At 38.0% G+C, this 21771-nt stretch overlaps 1 protein-coding gene, 1 long non-coding RNA gene and 1 other non-coding gene across 5 annotated transcripts in view; 2 read left to right on the top strand and 1 right to left on the bottom strand.

Annotated features, from left to right (window-relative positions):
- The first annotated feature begins 4786 nt into the window (after positions 1 to 4786).
- Positions 4787 to 9690, top strand: LOC118895626. Its single transcript, XR_005019982.1, has 5 exons — positions 4787 to 5200; positions 5451 to 5495; positions 5712 to 5902; positions 9166 to 9417; positions 9540 to 9690. It is a non-coding gene; the product is annotated as an uncharacterized LOC118895626 (long non-coding RNA).
- On the top strand, positions 5251 to 5381 carry LOC118896207. Its single transcript, XR_005020116.1, has one exon. It is a non-coding gene; the product is annotated as a small nucleolar RNA SNORA24 (small nucleolar RNA).
- Positions 7855 to 21771, bottom strand: part of PRSS12 (serine protease 12) — a 70862-nt gene continuing 56945 nt past the window's right edge. The window contains exons 12-14 of one of the 3 annotated variants that reach the window (XM_036852992.1): positions 10190 to 10470; positions 9589 to 9678; positions 8327 to 8435 (exon numbers count right to left, since the gene is read on the bottom strand). In XM_036852992.1, coding sequence (XP_036708887.1) covers positions 9596 to 9678; positions 10190 to 10470 — 364 coding nt within the window. In that variant the 3' untranslated portion in view covers positions 8327 to 8435; positions 9589 to 9595. Of the gene's footprint in view, positions 8436 to 9416; positions 9679 to 10189; positions 10471 to 21771 lie in introns of those variants that run through there. The other 2 variants (XM_036852989.1, XM_036852991.1) reach the window with 2 other exon arrangements.

The raw sequence follows: 21771 nt of genomic DNA on the forward strand, positions 1-21771 counted from the left end.
CTAGATTTCTCTACTGTAAAGTTATGCTTTCCCCCTCTTGCCTTACCCTACCCTTTGAAAGCAAGTCACTAAGCACAGCCCATACTCAAGATGGTGTTGGGGTAGGAAAGGGGGATTAAACTTTATCTCCTGGAGAGAAGTGACTTTTTAAAATAAATATAAAATTTACTCAATTCTTGAAGTACATACTGAGTACCTCAAAGCATCTGCTAATGCAATTTAGTGCCCATTTAATGTGAATCACTCTGCTAGGCACTTCAAATAACAGTTAGAAACAGACCTGCATCATGAGGAGTTTACAATATAGTGAAGAAAATATACCACAAGAAAAATGCTAGTTAAGTACTATAATGCTAGTTAAGTCACAAAAAGGGAAAAATCAAATTCAGTTGGAGTTATGAAAAGTTTCATAGAACAAGAGATATTTAAGCAAAGTATTTAAAGCTGAGTATAATTTTGACAGATGGAAATTCAACAACCATTTATGATTTTTAAAATCTCAAAAAAGTGCGTATAGAGGGAATGTACCTCAATATAATAAAAGCCATATATATCAATCCCATACTTAATATCATACAGTGAAAAGCTAAAAACTTTTCATCTAATATCAGGAACAAGACAAGGATGCCCACTCTCACCACTTTTGTTCAACATAGTATTTGAAGTCCTAGTCAGAGCAAGTAGGCAAGAAAAAGAAATAAAAGGTATCCAAATTGGAGAGAAGTAAAACTGTCACTATTTTAGATGACATGATTTAATATATAGAAAACCCAAAGATTCCTCCAAAAAACTGTTAGAACTAATAAACGAATTCAGCAAAGTTGCAGAATACAAAATCAATATACAAAAATCTGTTACATTTCTATACGTTAATAACAAACTATTGGAAAAAGAAATTAAGAAAACAATCCCATTTACAATTGCATCAAAAGGAATAAAATACCTAGGAATAAATTCAACAAGGAGGTGAAAGACCTGTACACTGAAAACTATAATACACTGATGAAAGAAACTGAAGACACAAACAAATGGAAAGATTATCCACGCTCATGGATTGGAAGAATATTGTTATAACATCCATACTATGCAAAGCAATCTACAGATTCAATGCAATCCTTACCAAAATTCCAGTGGCATTTTTCACAGAAATAGAACAACAAACCTAAAATTTGTATGAAATCACAAAAGACCCCAAATAGCCAGAGCAACCTTGAGAAAGATGAACAAAGCTGAAAGCATCATGCGCCCTGATTTCAAACTATACTACAAAGCTCGAGTGATCAAAATAGCATGGTGTTGGCACAGAAAGAGACACATAGATCAACGGAACAGAATACAGATCCCAGAAATAAACCCACACATATGCAATGAGTTAATTTATGACACAGGAGCCAAGAATATACAATAGGGAAAGGACAGTCTCTTCAATAAATGGTGTTGGGAAAACTGGAAAACCACATGCAAAAGATTAAAAATAGGCCACTATCTTACACCATACACAAAAATGAACTCAAAATGGATTAAAGACTTGAATGTAAGACCTGAAACCATAAAACTCCTAGGAGAAAACATAGGTGGTAAGCTCCTTGACATCAGTCTTGGTGATGATTTTTTTTTTTTTTCAGTGCCATACAGCATGTGGGAACTTAGTTCCCTAACCAGAGGTTGAACACATGCCCCCTGCATTGGAAGCACATAGTTTTAACCACTAGACCACCAAGGAAGTCCCTTGAAGATGATTTTTTGAACCTGACCCCAAAAGTACAGGCAACAAAAGCAAAAATAAACAAGCAGGGCTACATCAAACTAACAAGTTTTGGCACAGCAAAGGAAACCATCAACAAAATGAAAAGGCAGCCTACTGAATGGGAGAAAATATTTGCAAATCATATATCCTGCTAAGGAGCTAATATCCAAAATATATAAAAACTCATACAACTCAATAGCAAAAACAAACAATCCAATTTAAAAAAAATGGGCAGAAGATCTAAATAGACATTTTTCCAAAGACATACAAACAGCCAAGAGGCACTTGAAAGGATGCTCAATGTCACTAATCATCAGGAAATGTACATCAAAAATATAATGAGATATCACCTCACACATGTTAGTATGGCTATTATCAAAAAGACAAGGAATAACAAGTGTTGGTAAGAATGTGGAGAAAAGGGAACCCTCATGCACTGTTGGTGGGAATGTAATTGGTGTGCAGCCACTATGGAGAACAGTATGAGGGTTCTTCAAACAAATTAAAAGTAGAACTAGAAGGTGATCCAGAAATTCCACTCCTTGGTATTTACTCAAAGAAAACAAAACACTAACTCAAAAAGATATATGCACCCCCATGTTCACTGCAGGGTTATTTTCAACAGCCAAGATATGGAAACAACCTAAGTGTCCACTGATGGATGAATGAAAAAAGAAGATGTGGTACACACACACACACACACACACACACACACACAAAGGAGTATTATTAAGCCATAAAAAAAGAATGAAATCTTGCCATTTGTGACAACATGGATGGATCTTGAGGGTATTATGCTAAATGCAGTACATTGGACAGAGAAAGACAAACACTGTATGATCTCACTTATATGTGGAATCAAAAAAACAACCACCACCCATAGACTCATAATATAAACTGCCAGTTATAAAATAAGTAACTCCTGGAGATGTACTATACAACATAGTGACTATAGTTAATAATAGTGTATTGCACATTTGAAAGTTACTAAGAGAGTAAATCTTAATTCTCACCGCAAGAAAAAAAAAATGTAACTATGTATGAGGATGGAGATTAACTAGACTTACTGTGGTGATCATTTCAAAATATATACAAATATCAGATCATTATGTTGTACACCTGAAACTAATCTGACATTATGTCAACTACAGGAAGAAAAAAAGAAAATAGATAGAAAGACATTCAAGATGAAGAAAAGAGCATAAACAAAATATGAGGGTTCTCTCTCTCTCTCCCTCTCTCATTCATCCAGTGTTTTAGCACTTTAACGCAACACATTCATCTTAAGATCTTCACTAAGTCTTACTAGGTTAGCATAAGTGAATGGTGTTAGGGGTTATATTGAGTCCCCCCGAAATTCATTATGCTTAAGTCCTAACCCCCCAGTACCTCAAAATATGACTATATTTGGAGAGAAGGTCTTTAAAAAAATAATTAAGGTTAAAAGAGGTCATTAGGACAATATGACCGGTGTCCTTGTAAGAAGATATTGTTATAGATAGGCACAGAGAGAAGAGGATGTGAAGAAACAGGCCCATCTACAGGCCAAGAAGAGGTCTCTGAAGAAACACACCTGTGGACACCTTGATCTCAGACTTCCAGTCTCCAAAATTATGAGAAAATAAATTACTGTTGTTTAAGACATCCTGTCTGTGGTATTTTGGTAGACCAGCCCTAGCAAAACAACACATGCTCAGTTAGAGATTCTAAATCAAATCTAATGTGGCAAAATTCCCCACTGTGATTTGTTATTTAAACCTTATTATTGAGTAGTTCTTTCCATTCACTAGTATCATGAAGAGAGTAAAGTAAGGTGAAGAAAGGAAAAAGTGAGCCTTAAAAACAACTTTAGTTCTTTCAAATTTTATGCCCTATAAACTTGTCCATTCCAACCCTAACCATAACAGAAATTTTTGCCCTAAATCCTTTCCCCTAGAAAAGTATGTAGTGTTCATGAAGCTTCACAGATCTCTCTTGTAGCACTTTATTCACCAGATCGCTTGATAACATTATCCCTGACAGCAACTGCTGCAACACAGGGCCCCAAATGGTCCACTACTAAGTAAAAGCTTCACCTCGATCCACCTTTTTGTCTCATACCGTAGGAAAATTAAAAGGGAAATAGAAAATAAATTTAAATGGCATTTAACAAGCACGTATCTAGGACTAAAAGTATTCCTAAACGTCTGTAACTCCCCTTTTAAAGAAATAGACCTACCATTTATTTAGCTGCACCCCCAAAGAAACGTACAGCAGGGAAGTTAAAACCCAGGTGTCCACTTGCAAGAGTCAACAGAAGCTCTGGAGCGGCTACATTGTGGACCACAAACCACGGGTCCGAAGGCAACACGGGAAACGTTCACACACGCATGTAAAAGGGTCTCCCGCACGCTCGTCCGGTCTAATACCCTTTCCTTTTCCTAATCTTGTGTTTACAAAATCATTTGGCAAGGCTTTCAGCAGAGTGCAAATACTCCTAAGAGATTAGACTCCCTCAAAACAAAACAAAAACTGATTGCAGACCACTGACACCTGCGCTTCAGGAACAGCAATGTCGGCGGAACACGGGAAGATACGGAGTTTTTTAGCAGAGAGACCAAAAAAAAAAAAGTCAGCTACTTCCATGAAAATCAACCAACCAAAAGGTTAAGAAGCAGAGAACTATCGAACCTGGTGCTTTGGTAACAAGGGTGACTTCTAAAGTAACTCTCTAACAAGACAGCCCTTCCGCCTTCTTCACTCAGCGGACGCGCGAGTCCTGCAAGATTTCCTGGTTTCGCGAGAACTTTTGGCAGCTCTGAATGCGCACGCATCAGAGTCGGAGGCCACGTGAGCAGCCCAGATCTAGCGCGGGGCGGGGCGAGGCGGGGTGGAGAAGCTTAGGAAGGGGAGGGGCCATCAGGAAGGCGGTGGCCAACGGATGGGGTGGAACCTCAGCGGAGCTGGGAGGGCGGGGCGGAGGGAGAAAGCGCGTAGGCCCCGCCCCTCGCGGCGCTTCCCCGGAATAGCGTCACCCGCTCTATAAGAGAGCGTGTGGCGAAGGATTCGGCCTTTTACATCCGGGAAGCGTCGAGTTTAGGTTAAGGTACGGCGTCGTGTTTCGTGCGCTAAAATACTTGAGACAGAACTTTTCGGCCAAGTTTAAAATGCAGGAGATGCAACAGTCTTGTAGAAGTAGATCGACGTCAGCTTGGAAAACCTCTAGGTTCAAACGCCTGAGTGGACTTAAATGTTCACTGATTCTCGGGGCAGCCACGTTCAGCCGGGGGCGCTGAGTCGGAAAACTAGCGCGCGTGGGCCGTGGGCCTTCCGGCAAAGTTTAAATGCAGCTGATGACTCCGGTGAAGAAGGTCATTAGTTCCGCTGTTGGTGTCATGTGGCCATCTTGAATCTACTCCGCCACTATTAAATAGTAACACCGCATCCTGATAACCCGCCAGTTTGATCCAGGTGGTGAGTAGTATCTGTAGTTGTCCTTGCTGGTCTTTTCTGGGATCGTGAATCTCCATGTATCTTTGGGACCTGTCAGCTGTGGCAGTCTCCCTTCCTAGCCATGGAAGAGCATATTCTTGTTTATTGGCAAAGCTGTCACCATTTAATTGGTATCAGATTCTGACTTGCACAAGTAACATTCTTCACTTTAAAAATCTGGAGGGTACTGGGTTATTGGGCAAACATCTAACTACTGTTCAAATGTTTTTAGGAAGCTGAGCTAATTGTTCCAATGGATGATGCAAAACATAACAAGGTACGTTCCTGTTTTATATATATATATATTTCTGAATCTGAAACCCTTAGTGCTAAGGATTTGGAAGGCTAAAATTGGCATATTTTGCTGGCATTTTGTAATTCAAGAGTAAATAGCCAACTGAATAGAAAGTAACCGAAGTAGCTGCTAAGACTCAGCACCATGAGGTAAGTACACAAATCAGAGTTTTATAAAGCTGGTTTTCTTCTCTTGCAGAAGTCAAGAAATCCAAAGCGATATGGGTGAAGTCTTACTTAGCATCCTGAAGTACACGGCCAAATGTGATTTTAAATCTCAAGTATGGTATTTAAATGGAGAATAAATAAGTGCTTCCTTGCTATATCAATAAAATGCTTGATTTGTACAGATGTCAGTGTTCCCTGACTGAATGACCAATAAGTGCAAAGGTAACTACAAGTAGTGAACAGGCTGTCTCCTGTTCCACTGTTGTGGAGCTCGAGTGGAAGTAACATGAATTAGTATTGTTGTGTAAGGTATTATTTGGGGAAAACTCTTATACGTAAAAACCAGTTTACCCCTGAGGAAGAGAGCAGGGTCATTTAATACCACACAGAAGATTAAGGAAACTGCACGGTGAAAAGCTATGCACTTTATTTCACAGATGTGCACTGAACACTTGCATCTTTAAAACTCACACTTAACATTTAACAAGAAAAAACATTAAGCTATAATAAAGGCATAGTTTATGAACCAAGCATTCTACCTCAAGGTTGAGCAAACTGCAGGCCATCTGTTAACTATCTGTTCTTTAAGTTTGCCAGTCTCTGGTCTAGTTAAAAAGCCAATATAAATGTTTGCATCAGCACTGTAGTTCAATTACAAGGATGGCCCATGAGAAACTTTCAGGAAGATAAATTTTCTGGTTTTTCCCAAGCCCTTGTGCGTGTGTGCACCGTCTATAGCTCTGTCATCTCTATATGTAAATGCAGTTTTTCCTTTATCAAAGTCATGAGTGTTTAGAAAACGTTTTAATGCTATTCTACTTGAACTGCATTGCAGTTCTGCAAAGTAGTAAACTATAAAGCACTTTCAGGTTAGCACCAGTTTTTTTACATAGCTCAGAATTTATAAAAGGGATGCAATATGATACAGAAGGGAAAGGGATGGGGGTGAAGTCCCTCCGTGGTGAGTTAGCCATTTAAGAGGATTACTTAAGCATTCTTAATCCTATAGTTTGCACTTCACCTTTTTTTTACTACCTGGGATTTTGGGAAGGACTCATGATACCTCTGATAAGGATTACTCAAGTATCCTGAGGGCTTAGCTTTTATATTTGGGCAAAGATTTTGTGCTGCTACCAAGAATGCCCTGTAGGATACATAATAAGCAGCTATCCCTTACTCCTTTGGGAAACAGCCAGAGGGAAAACTTACCTTTAGACAGGAGAACCGTGGGTTAGAGGGGTGGGAGGAGATGCTTTTGTCTGCATTGGGACTCTTCCTGTTCTGGAGTTTGGATTCAAAGCCTTTCAACAGCTGTCTCATCTTGGCCTCTGCCTGTTAACCCATTTGAAAACTAGAAATACTATAAAATCTTACCTACCTTTTATAAATTGTCAATGAGGTGCATAGCCACCTAGCACATAAGTGGTATATGGATTAAACATAACAGTTATTTTAGACTTTCCCATACTATTGACAGGGAAAGCATTTTTAAGTCTATTTTTATTAGATGGGACTGTATCAGGATAGTCTGCAGGTTTAAGTTAGTTACCAGAAAGTTGCAATAGGTGGCACTCTTAAATCATGGTCGGGAAAACAGTGTGATGCTAAGGAAAAAAACATTTTTGTTTTACCAAGCTGTAAATTTGAAGTGATTAAAAGTAATCAAGCAGATTGAATTAGGTTGTGCATTAAACAATTTGAAGGCATTCTTTATTATGTTATCAGGAATGCTGAATTGTGCTAACAACATACAAGGTAGCTAGAATGTTTTTCTCTTTAGTTGCCATAGTGCTTGGTACAAAGGCTTCATTCAGGAATGTATTGTGACAATGATATTCCTTTCCAGTCTGTTTATAATAGAATTCCTTTATCTTTTTTGGCCTTCAGTTTTCTCACGAAAGGCCAGAAAGATGTGGTCTGATTTTTTTTATCAGCCTAAGGAAAAAAATCTGAGCTTAAGAAATTACATGAACAGAAAACAATGCCACTCTTATTTTGAGTATAGTAAAGAGTATTTTCTTTGTGTGTCAAATGTAGGCTCTTTATATGAATATATACCATATTGATTCAGTTATAAAGGAGTTCTCAATCCAAATAAATGTAAAAACAGCCTGACTGCACAATCAATATACAAAAATCTCTGGAGAATGCTGAGAAATAGGCAGAGACAAGACTCATGAGAATAATGAATTTAGTGTCCATTAAACTAATTTGGGTAGGCGACAATGCTAAATAAGGATAATGATTACTACACTGAGGTATCTGTAACCAAAATGTTCACATCACACATTCTCAAGCAGCAAAGGGGTACACAGTTCTTATCACAACACGAAACACAGAAATACGGATCTCCACTCCCATTAGTTGGCATCTCTGGCTAAATGCCAATGTTGGAAGGTTTCCAACAGATTCTTTAAATATTATTTTCTTGAGGTTTCCATGAAGGATTACAGTTTGGTGACACTCTTTATCCAAGGTACAAAGGCTGAGACTTTGGTATAAACACCAGGGGAATCCTTGACTCCACAGCCATATCCCCAGGAGGTCACCCCATATACAACCCAGCTCTCTCCTGGCCGTTCACACATGAGTGGTCCTCCGCTGTCTCCCTGGCAGCTGTCCACACGTTTGTGTTCATGGAGGTTTCCAGCACAGAGCATCCTTCCTGTAAATCGACCCTTATAACGGTCTTCACAAAACCTCTTGGGAAGTAAGGGGATGGCTGCTTGTTGTAGAGTTCTTGAGTAGGCTCGTCCTATGCAGGCCAAATAATTGAATTAGATTCCAGGTAAAGATGGTAGCGAAAAGAGCTACATGTAACAGTTTAATGAACATTTAATAGCCCTATTAAAAAGCCCTATTGTGGCATTAGTGTAGTTTAAGTGAGTGATAACTATAAATGGTATTTTTTTTATTGTTTGCACTTAACCATACTCTAACCCTTCACTATTCTGTTTCTCAGTACTGCATTTTTTGAAGAATACTTTAGTAATGCTTACGGACTTGCCCAGTAGAAAAAGGTAACCTACAGAAAGCACATTTGTGCAGGCTTTAGAATTTGAATTCTCTATATTAAAACAGTGAGGGTGTATTCATGCTGGTTCTGTATTAGCAAGTCCACTGCTCTAGAACTCATCTACTTCACTGACTTTTGAGGATTAATTATAAATAACAATTCTATGTAAGCACATAAGGTGGCAATTACTATCCTCAAGAGAAACATGGTATTTCATAAAGATGATTCAGAAACAACGTTCTTACATAGAAACAGGCTGAAGTTTAACCACTTGTTAACGTATTCTATTTACTAGTAAGCCACTCATTCTCTGTTTAGTGGCTAAAATGTATAATTGATAGGTTCTCCATGATAGCCTTTTCTTGGATCTAAACTCCACATTATTCTCCAATCCAATTTACTCAACTGGAGTGATTCATCCATAATAAAACATTCCGTAAAATGTACTTTCTTTGTCATCTCTATTCAGATGTAGTGTGTAAAGGAAGGTGATTGATTCACTTCCCTGATGAAGTAATAATTCCAGCAGCTGTACTCCAGCCTTCAGTTTGGCTCACAGATCAGCATAGCGTCGTGAGAAGGCATGTACTCTGCCCTGATTCTATTATATCATCCAGGAAATGTTTCCACTTCTTAAGGTTTATCTCAGGATTGGTCGCAGAGCTTTTTCAGTACTGTATATCTGCTACAGATGTTCTACATTTTGCTGCTATGAAATAATGTAAGTTTAAAGCCCAGATTTAATGTAGCATGGGATAAAACGAAAACAAATACTTATATTTACTAAATATAACCTTATTGAAATTATCACCTGTAGAAATACTTATCTGATGTTCTTTTCAGTGTTAATTACTTTTAATGGAGAGCAGTCAACCCAATCATTTCTCCTTACTCAGTAGTCATTTGTGAGTCGAGCACCTAATCCAGGTGAGACCTAGATGTTTCGAAGACCATCCTGAGCAAGCACTAGCTGATGTTAACTCTAGCAAGACAATACAGAAAGCTGTTTGCCTGAGAAGAGCACAAGCTGAACACCATCCTGCTCGGGGACGGGGAGGTGGGAAGAATAGAAGGGGGTTGTGGAAGGAGAAACCCAAGTGAGCTGGATCCCTCCACTTGAACCTCAGCGGCTCTGATTTTTGTCTGTTCTTCATTTAGGAATTCTGCATAAGATTTACTTTGATAAAGGGCTCCATTACAAAGAAACCATCAAACACCAAAGCCCTTTGCTGGGGTAGCTACATCAAAGTCATTAGGAAAACTTTTTAAAATAGAGACAGCTAGGCCCAAGTCCTGAGTAGGATGGGAACCACAGTACCCTCAGGGTGTGAATCCAGATTACATGCATGCATCTCACACTTGGCGGAATTTCCAAACAACTAAGCCTGAACCCCCTTTAAGATTTTGCTACCCACTGTACACCCAGATGTATGGATAATCCCAGACACAAGCAGGTGCCCAGATTTTAGTTGTTTCTTTGGGTTATTTGTTACCTGTGTCTCCCCATCCTGTTATGTAACAGTTGGAGGCTGTTTTCTGTGGCCTCTCCCTCCGGAGTGGCAAACAGGCTGGCAGAACGTGGCTGCTGAATCTGGCACATTGTTCTTCTGGTCCTTGTAACCTAACCAGGGCGATGTCGTAGTCGCTGCTGTCTGGCCGATACTCCCGGTGGATCACGATCCGCTGAACTCCAATTTCTTCTTCAAACTCCTCCGGCACCAGAGTATGATAATCCCCAACCCGAACAGCATAGTTCCTAGTGCTGTTACCATACCTGGGAGGCAGAGAGAGCTAATGGGAGGCTTGTTTCAAGTGTTGTGAATTGGTAACTGTCAGCCAGGAAGGTTAACAGAGATGCTTGTAAGCCTTTCTTCCAAATCATTAATCCCTTTTATAAGTTTAACCTTCCTTTCCATTTCTCTGATCCCACTGCTCTCGGTCTCACACTCTAAACCCACTGTCATCACTTTTTTTCTTCATCCATTTCACTACTTAACCCAGGTTATCACCTAACTTTTCTGAGAAAGAGCAAATGTGGGAAGTAAGGGCTAATCACCAACCTGTCATTTCCCCACCATGAAAAAGGATCAAAACAGGAACAAATAGTACAGGGCAAAATTACCATCCTGTGTTTGCTGTCGTCATTTTTCTATCATTTCCAAGATTGTTAGTTCCACGAGGGCAGAAACTATGTCTGATTTAACTCTGTATCCCCCAAAGCACTTAGCACAATCCACTTTACTCCCCTTTTCTGTGAACTGAATACAAACCAAAACTATCTTCAGGGCAACATACATTCATTATATGCTCTCATCTCTTAAATCTTTGTTCAGACATCACCTCAGTAAGACCTACCTTGACATCTAAGATTGCAACCCACCCTTGCTTGTGCTCCCATCCCCCAGCACTCCCAATATCCTTAATCTGCTTTACTTTTCCTTTTTTATTATACACTACTTTCTAACAAATTATCTAATTTACTGTTTATTATATTTATTGTTCTGTCTTCGCCCTCCCCCGCTTGAACAAAAGGTACTCAAGGGCAGGGATCTTTGTGTTCACTGATGAATCTTACACATCGAGAATAGTGATGCCAGTTAAGTAGGAATGCAGCATATGTTTGCTGATTTAGTGAATGAATGAATGCTTATTTTTAATGAATGTGTCTTTTTTCCATAGGAACTATTCAATTAAAATAGAAATACTATATTTACTTGATTGACAGTTCTCAGCCTGTTTTTCAGCCAACATACCTTGATTCTGATACATCTGCCTAAAGCAGTTTCTCAACTTCAGCACTCGTGACATTTGGGACCAGATTATCATTTGGTGTAAGGGACTGTGCTGTGCATTGTAGGATGTTTAGAAGCATCCCTGGCCTCTATTCACTAGATGCCAGTAGCATGCACACTCGCATACACACACCCCAGTTTGACAACCAAAAATGTCTCCAGACGTTGCCAAATATTCCCTAGGGTGCAAATTGTCCCCACTTGAGAACCGCCGACCTAAAATACATCATCCAACCCACCTCCTGATACTTCCTCTTTCTCACTGAAGAGTATAGCACCTTGCTCACTTCCCCTCTATAGCTACTTAAAACATTCTCAATGACTTAATTCCCAGCACCTTTCCCTTTTAGTTCCGTAACCTCCTCACCTGCAGAGAGTGTTTTCTCTGCTTGATCTCAGCCCCCCAACTACAGCTCATACTCACCAAATATTACACATTTTTGAAATCTTGGTTTCAAGCATCTCATCTTGACAGTTTGACATCTCTACTCATAATTAAGTACCTCCTATCTTTACAGTTTTACAGCTCCATCCACAGCTCTTCACCCCCACTGGACTTCAATCTGTCAGCCCCACTAGTTTTTTCATGTCATTCTCACTCTGCCTATGACTTCTTACAAGGCTTGGATTCCATCATCACTCTTTTGCAAAAACTCTCAATCCTTCTTTCCCTGATCTGCCAAAACTCCAACTCTGGTTTCATCAACTCACCACCTCCTTTCCGCTAGCATCTGACTGTTCAAAGGGGAAAACATACTTTAACAGCTCTCACCTTAATTTTTTTTTTTTAATCAAAACTTCAATATCTTCCACTGGAAATGGGGCCTGTACTTGAATGTGAATTTAGAGAAGTGGTATTCAAAAACTGGAACTTTCTAGTGACTGCCTATTTGAAATAACCTTTCATTTATTCCTATAAAATTTCTGGAAGTTATAAGTTGCTCAAAGATTCTAATAGCCCTAAGTAGGTCTCTGACAACATTGCAATGTATAAAGTGATTTTCTTAACTATGTCAGCTCAAAAAACTGAACAATGCAACAAAGATGATTTAGCTTATACAACCACCTACTAGTGATCTGTGAAACTAATAATTTCCTGTGGTTCCTTGAAATTCTCCATTACCTTAAATTATCACATATCTTTAAAGTTCAGAAGGCTTTTCATATATTGTACCTAGAGACTATCTTCTTATGGGTTCCACTTCAAACTTTAAGTTTAGGATTATTTCATATCCTGAAACTCTAAAAAGTAATAGTCATGAAGAATAATCAGATATTTAAATAACTCTCACTTCTACTTTCTGCGTATTGATACTAATGTATTATAAAAATTCAATATGACTCATTAATATGTTCAGGTTTTAAAGCAAAATCCCAAGTGATTTATGTTTCTAACAAGAATAGCTGTCAACGCATCCTTGAAAGTGCTGCTGAAATGTTTCATATATCTTTGGAATGGAATTTAAGAAATTATCTCAAGCTTCACTGTCCAGTACAGTAGCCACATGTGGCTAATGAAGCGCTTGAAATGCAGTTGGTCCAAAATGAGATGTGCTAAAAGTACAAAAATATGCACAAGATTTCAAATATTTACTATGAAAAAAGAATATAAAATATATTGTTTCTCTAGATAATAAGACTATCAAATATCTCAATTTTATATCCTATTTTTGCAATGATATTTTAGATATACTGAGTTAAATGAAATATATCATTATATATAATGATATATATATATCAATATATCATTATATAACCAATATACATATGGGTGAAGTTAATTTCACCCATTTGGTTTTTTAATCTTTTAATGTGGCTACTAGAAAATTTAAACGTATATATATGATTTGTATTTGTGGCTCACGTTATATTTCTAGTAGATAGCACTGGTCTAGAGAAATACTATGGCATAAAGAAGGCATCCTATTTTTTAATTTTTCTTTAATGCAGTTTCTTGTGTTGCTTATAACTTTTAAGCTCGAGTTATGAGACATTCCCTTCATATGTCAACTTTTTATATTTAAGATAATTACATTACTGTTCAACCAAAAATAAAAAAAGTTTTATGGCAACAATATTTCCATTCTTTGAAAAAGAGCTGTGACACTTAGCTAAAATAATCCTTGCATCTAAACTGGCTATATAAATATATCCTACATTATCTAAAAATTGAGTCTTCAGCCAGTGAACAAAGAAACAGGACATTACTACAGCAAGGAAATTTATTTTTTAAATATCCCAGTTTTAAGGTCTTGGGAAATCTTGCCTTAATGCGTCACTTCATGCCTGGATTACTACAAATGGCCTTGCTGCTTCAAGTTTCAACTTTTTCAAGCCATCCTTCACATTGCAGCCAGAACAATGTTTCTATCTGATAATATAACTACTCTTCTGGATACCGTTCCAGATAGATACCCTTCACTGTCTACATAGTAAAGTTCAGATTCCTTAAATGATATACAAACCCATCCAAGAATGGCCCTTGTCCACCTCTCTGATACCACCCTCGTCCTCGTGTCTGTGTCCCTGTCATTCTGGCCGCTTGAAGAGGTATCTGACAAACCTGTCTTTATTCAGACTATTTGCAATATCATTCCCTCCACCCCTCATCCTAATATGGCAAAAACTGATTTTATCTTTCAAGTCTCAAGATCTTCTAGGAAGCTCTTCCTGCCCTCCCCGAAAGCTAGCCAATCCTTCTTTTGAACACTCCCAATAGCACTGTCAGAGCGTTTACAACAGCTTCTACAACTTGTTAAGATGTCAGGTCTCCCCAGTTAAAGGCTCCTTAAGTGTAAAGACCATGTCATGCTCACTTTTGTATCCTCAGCACCAAGCAAAGTGGTTTGCACAGAGAAAGCTCCTAATAAATATATGTTAAATGACTTCTTTTGGAAGACACGTTCTGTTCACATACATACACTCTGATCCCGAACTTACTGAAATGAGACCTCCTCTCACCAATTCCTATGTTATAACAACACCATCACAAAAGTTACTTTTTAAAAAAAGTCTCCACAAAGATCTAATGTTCTCATTAATACTGGCTGTTCATCAGAATCACCTGTACCACTTTTAAGAATACAAATGTCCAGGCCACACAAACTCTGAGAACATTAAATTAATAGGGCCGATGTAGGACCATGGGTGATCCAAATTCACAGTCAGTCTGGAGAACCACTGAACCAAAGACTTAAAGGCACGGGCATAACGCCCGCCTCTTCATGCCTGGAATTTCACTGGGTGAAGTGAGCATCCTAAGAGATGACTAACAGACTGCCATAACACAAACACGTACACATTCCATACTTATACTGTGTTCTCAGGTCAGGTAGATTTCAGCGGGTATTTTTGAGTATACTCCCAAATTAATATGCTCACCAAGCAGGAGTTGATATTAACCTGAGAATAAAAATAAAATATTTACCTGACAAGAAGGAAAAATGCATCATTCTTGTTAAAATGAAGTTCCTTATTAGAATCTATACTTTTAAAGTCGTCCTGATTTAAGAAATGGACCAGCTAAACCCAAGCAGTGATTCCCACACTCCTTTCACTCCAGTTATTCTTAGAATAGATTTATGCTTGGAATTTGAAGAGCATCCGACACAAGACTAGATTAGTTTTCTAACCAAATATTTGTCTTCCAGTGTCACCTCTCCTAGAGAGTGCGATTATATACTTCAGGGATAACACTTTGGCTGAGGTTACCAGTATGATTTTGGACTTTGAAATCATTTTCTATGGTTCTAGTATTCTCAAGAAAAATGTATCAAGGAATTCTTTTTCAATGCATTTTAAGGTCTTTCTAGTTGAGCTTTTGTTATTTTGATACACTTTATTCAAAAATGCTTCTAAAACAAACATTTCAGGTTTTGGCTGACACGCCATTCAGTTGTTTGCTTTGCTGAAATGCTTTCAACTCCCCCTCAAATAAAAATTGGATGAAATTCCTGGACAAGCTTGAGCAAGAGAGGATCTGAGACAGGGCAGTTAGTAAAATCCACTATTCCAATTTCTCTGAGATTCTGGAATTAAAATAAACTACAATTAAAATTTTCTAGAATTAGAAGAGTTAGTTCAGGTGACGGTCATTTTCTTTATGATAGTCATTTTCTTTCTTTATAGATTCATCTCTTCAAAAAGACAGTATTTTACATCAGCCTGTACACATCTGCTACTTCTAGAATCTTTTTTTCTCTGTTGTCTGGATGAAACTCAAAAAGTAGTTGACTGAAATTGCTTGTGTAAATGGTTCCAGTTGCTTATGGAGAAGAGACCTTCTCTGTAGAACCTCGCACTGTCCCTTACATACATGTCGTGTGTGTTCAGGAAATGGTTTTAGCATAGTTGATGGTATTGTATATATCACCAAAGACCATGTTCTTAAGAACTCTACCATATACTAGGTCATGGTGGAACATATGTTAAGTACCGCACACATTTTGTTCTTAAAAAGAAGTCCCATTAACTCTGTGGCTCATCTTTCTAATTATAATGTCTAATAATTTAGATATTTCTGATTTTCAGAGCAGCAATCTCTGACAATTTCCAGCTTCTTTGGTGATTCTAGGCAAAAAAGTCAGATAAAATCAGGTAAAGCTATATTCTTGATCAAATCAAATTTGCAGTAGAATTACAGAAATGAAAGAATCCTTGTTTTGGGTACATTCTTTCCTCCAAAGTGGTGTTTGTTATCAGAACAAGCAATTAAAAGAAATTAGTTTAACATTCAGGAATTTTTCTCTCAATTATATTGCCATACCACCATAGAGAGAGGGTCATTTTACAGTAGTTGTAGTAATGATTTAAAGTAGAAAATAGTGGGAGTTCACTGGCGGTCCAGTGGTTAGGACTCCATGCTTCCACTGCAGGGGGCAGGGGTTCGATCCCTGGTCGGGGAACTAAGATCCTGCAAGCCACATAGCGTGGCAAAAAAAAAAAAAAAAAAAAAAAAGTAGAAAATAGCAAAAGCAAGCAATTTATATTGTGTAAAATTCATAGGGCAACTGCAGAAAAACTTAATTTATCCAAGTTTCTGCTTCAAACTGCCAATGGGATACTGCATTCCAAAGTCTGTACTAACACTAGGAAAAATGTGAAAAATGGGATAGAAGGCCTTTAAATGGTGATTCACCAACTACCTCAGTTACCCTTGTTAACGTTGGCATAAAAGAATGTTTTGGACACCTCACAATACGTGAAAGCTATGGATGTAGAGCTGGATTACTAGAACTCTGTCAGCCTTCCAGTAAGGTACCCTCATCGTACAGAGACAACTCTATAGGAAATGAGTGTAACAGGATGGTGGACGTGAGTAACTGTGTTCTGATCTCATTATCCCCAGGCCATCATTCCTAGATTATTCTGATATAAGGATTACATAAAAGAGTGACTACTCTGTGAAGGCAAAACAAATAAACATAAAAAACTGTCATCCCATAGAATAAAGTAACACAGAGGTGATAGCAATCTATGCCTGTTGTTCAGAATGGCTGTTCAAGAGCACTGGCCTACATCATCACTGCAAGAATTAGGCACCAAAGGAGGCCCCATGAACAAGAAACTATCTTATATATTGAAGTCCAGTAGTTAAAGCAGCAGAGATACAAACAGAAAGGAAATGGGGGTGAGAGAGATAATTTCAAAATATGAAATCTAGGTCCCCTGCCAGTGGGTCTTAAGTTAGACTCCCAAGAAATCTAAAAGAAAGGTAACCTCTCAGAACCTGACCACATTGCTTCTGTACTACAGTATCTACAATTCCAGAGGAAAACTATTTTTTGCAAACTTCAGAGTTTCTGATGATTAAAGGAGGGTTGTTTTAATCCAAAGTCCCTGAACCCAGAAGACAAAATTTGGAGTTTGTTCTAATCACTGGTAACTGTCCTTATGGCTGTCAATAAACTTACTGTAATAAAGACGTGAGTTGTAGCCTCCTTGGGCACTTCAGAACAAGTCTATGAAATCCGGTAAAGGTTACAAACCAAGTCAGATGAATTTGTAACACCTTTGCAAAACAATTTCCTCCCTACTCACATTGAAAGAGTCTTGCGGTCTAGCCAAAGCACATCAAAAAGTTGCATATCATAATCTGCTCCTCTGTTTTTTAATCAGCTGTCTTTTATACCGCACAGATAATGGGAAGAAACTCAGAATGACGTATGGAAGGAGTTATCTGTTGATCTAGGTTTAAAATACCACCATCCTCTAAAGAGTCCAACATCCTTAAATATATCCACTACCTGGCAATCGAGCCCCCACTTTCATCCTGCATCCATCATTTAGGAGGGTCTAGTATGTGCCAAGTAATATACGAGACACTTGGTTTATAAACACAAATGAGACCATTACTGACTTGAAGCAATAATCTAGAAGGAGCAAGCCAAGGGAGGAATAATGACATGTAAACAAACAAACCCAAACATGTACCTAAAAAAAAAAAAAGACCTTTGAGGGAACTCAAAAGTCAGATCAAAGTTTTCAACCTCAAGTGGAATTTTTGGGCAATTTCCCGACTTTAATACTTTAAGCCTTGAACCCCTAAGTCTATAACTTTTAGCAGAGAAAGATTTACTTGAAAGAGAAGGAGTCTTGAACAAGAGGAGAAAAATCTAAATGGAACGTACTGAATTATTTTGCTTAGATTCTAAGCCCAAGACAGGCTTCTCCAGTTTCTCTGCAGTTTCCTACCTCATTTTTCTCCACTAGTCAGTGGGATAAAATCATCCTGAATTCTCTACTTTTGCTCATAATAATCTTTGATTCCTTTTTGTGAACCCCAACATAATAATAGACAACATTCATTTTGAATTTTACAGTTTATAGAATACTTTCACATACTTTGCAGATCATTTGTTCCTCACTGTAGAACGTTATTGCCTTCATTTTACAGATGAGAAAATTGAGGCTCCCAGAGGTTAAAATAATCTCCACAAAGTGAAACAATTAACAGTTGGAGGAGCTGGAACTGTAACCTTGGTCTTGACGGCCAGATCCAAGTCGCTGGTTACACAGTACCAAGTTCTACTGATTTCTATCAGGGTCTCTACCTTCTCTCCCTCCTTTTCTTTTTTACCTTCTATCTTTATTACAATAGCCTTATAACCAGTCTCCCTCCAGTTCCTACCACAGTGGGTTTAATCACTTGGTAACATGGACCAATTTGAGTCACTCCAGAAAAAGGCACAGAAGCATGTATGCAAATATTTTTCATATAATCTGAAGCTTGTTCACAGACCCCTAGATTAATAACTTTGCTTCCCCCCGCCACCCCAGATCTATCCCATACATCTCCTAAAACTCCTCTTTGATCATATTTCAAGGCTCAAAAACCTTTAGTGGTTTCCCACTGCCTAGTGAATGAAACAGAGATTCAGTACCCTGGCATTCCAGACCTTTCCTGCTTCTTTACTGTAAGTCCGCTATACAAATTCCAGATCCACGATCCTAATAACTGGCATCCTTCAAATATGCTTTCTTTCTCACCACTGTGCTCTCAACACGAAACGTTATCTACCTCCAGCCTCTACCAATACACGAATCCAGCCTGTCTGCTTGAACAGACTTCGTAACAGAGCTCACTCCTCCCACATACAGCCCATCCCAGCTTTGTCTTGTGTTAAAGAAATAAAAAGGAAACAACAGACCTCTTTCCTATGTTAAAATGAAAATTACCTCCCATTAGCATTTGTGGAATTTGAAGTGACAGGTAATGAATTTAATCTGATTCCACACACTCTCCCCTTTTCTGCTTGCCTTCCTTAGTGCACCATGTCACTTTTTCAGAGGATGGCACTCGGAACTGAGCAGTTTTCTCTGTTTGATAGCGACAGTGCTTTTGCCCCCGACAACAGCTTGAGCACAGGACAGAAGAGCAAGCAACTTGTTGTGTTGGCGCTGTTCTGTCAGGGCTGCCCAAGGCTGATTAACTTTGTGGGCAACCACATGGCATCACTGACTCTATTAAGGTTGCAGGATGCTAAAACCCATAAGGTCTTTTTCACGTGTGCTGCATTCAAGCCAGGTTTCCTGAACTAAAGGCAGCATTTTACTTCCTCTTTATTCCACATTACTTTTTATTAGAATCACCCTACCAATATTCTTTGCCACCATGGATCCTATCTTCTAACATATTACGTGTCCCTCCCAATCTCCTGGCATCAAAAAATATGATTAATTTATCATCAGTGTCCTGTTTCAGTTTAGTGATTAATATGTTGAATAGGGCAAGGATAAGTATCCTGTTAACTCCATTATATTCTTCCTCATCATCAGTCTTCAAAAGTCCAGACCACATTCTATTCTATCCAGGAGCAAGAGGGTCTTAATGTTTAATGTTCATGAGAATCATCAAAGATGCTTGATAAAAATGTAAACTCCTGGGTCTTAGCGCCAAAGATTCAGTAGATCTGGGATAGGGGCCCAGAAATCTAGATTTTTAATAAGCTGAATGTATTGGGTTGGCCAAAAGGTTCATTCGGGGTTTCCTGTAACATCTTACAGAAACACCCGAACGAACTTTTTGGCCAACCCAATACCTAATATTGTGGTGAAAAGACCACACTTTTAAAATGGTGCTCTAAACTTTTTTTGATCCTATATGTCTCCCTCCTCTGGGTTCCTATAGCTGCATTAAAAACTCATGGTACCAAGGGTCCTTCCTATCCGTCTTACTCTCCAAGATATTTCTAGCACATGGCACATTCCTGGGAACATTACAGGCTCAATAACTTTTTGTTAAGTTAATAAATGAATCTTTATTGTCTGTGCCATTCATGTAACACAGGACTATATTAAACCCACTGGTATATAGGTGAACTCTCAAACTCAATTATTACTGCAGAAATGACAAAGGCTATGTAAAATACAGATTTGTGTCTTCTGCAGCACCTTGAACATGGAATATTACTCCATAATATTTATCAAAATAGACAAGAGGAAGTGAATAGAGATTCTAGAAACAAAGATACATGAGAACTTGGCAAACAACACAGTTGACATAAATCAGCTGGTAAAGAATGGCATGTTTAATTTTAAAAAGTACTGGGAAAACTAACTATCCATAAAGAAAAATATAAAATTAGGTCCCTTCCTTATACCGTATACCATACACACACACACAAAAACTGTAAACAGATTAAAAATCTAAATAGGAAAAGCAAAATTGTAAATTTTTTTGTAAAAAACTACTATCTTCATATGGGGCTAAAGAAGAATTTTTAAAATAAGATATACAAAGCTTTTATACGACTTTAAAAATTGACACATTAAAATATATTAAAATTAAAACATCTTCATAAGAAAAAGACCTTAAACTAGTGAAAGGACATGCCCCAGATTGAGAAAAGTTATTTGTAACACATAATAACAAAGATTCTGCACAAAGAATATATCCAAAAAAATGTTTAAATCAATTACAAAAGACAATCGAATAGAAAAATAAGCAAAGGATGTGAACAAATAATTCATGAAAGAGGAAGACACTAATCAGGAAAATAGAATTAAAAAGAAATCCAAAAACTCTAAGACTGGCAAAAATTGAAAATGTTGATGGTATCAAGTTGGGGTAGGGATGTGAGGAAACAGGAACTTACACATTGCTCTGATATAAACTGATACAGTTACTTTAGAACGTAAGTTAGTAGTGTCTAGTAAAATTGAATGGCACCCATACTCCAGAACCCAGCACAATGCTCCCACATGTCTGTACCAATGAGACATGTAATGGATATCTAATGCAACATTGTTGTTTAATAATGAAAGAATGGAAACCACCTAACTAACCACCAGTAGGAGAATAAGTAAACTGAGGTTGGTTTCGTCTTACAATAGGAGTTAACACTCATATGGCAGTTAAAATCTACATGGATGGATTGTAAATACACAATGAGGCCATATATTTTCACAGATGAAAAAATACAAAACAAATTTTTGGTTGTAACAATTTTTCAACACTATGGTACATGTTTTACTTAAAACATTTTATGAGTATTTTTAAGTACACAGAATAATGAAACCCCTTGTACTCATCACCTTGATTCAATAACTATCAAAATTTGCTAAGCAATGGTATACATCTTTAAATACTAAAATTCATGCTGAGGAAATGGCCATTAGCCAGGGCCCACAAAAGAGCACAGGACAAGGAGAAAGAACCACTAGGTTCTAGTGCAGGTGCTGTCACCATAAGCAGTGTGACTCTGGCACACTGAATCTCTCTGCATGGCTTCCCCTCTGAACTGGGAAAACTTCAGATTGGGCTGATAAAATTCCTGGGACAA

Source organism: Balaenoptera musculus, chromosome 5 (assembly GCF_009873245.2).
Source record: "Balaenoptera musculus isolate JJ_BM4_2016_0621 chromosome 5, mBalMus1.pri.v3, whole genome shotgun sequence".
In the NCBI taxonomy this organism is placed as follows: Eukaryota; Metazoa; Chordata; class Mammalia; order Artiodactyla; family Balaenopteridae; genus Balaenoptera; species Balaenoptera musculus.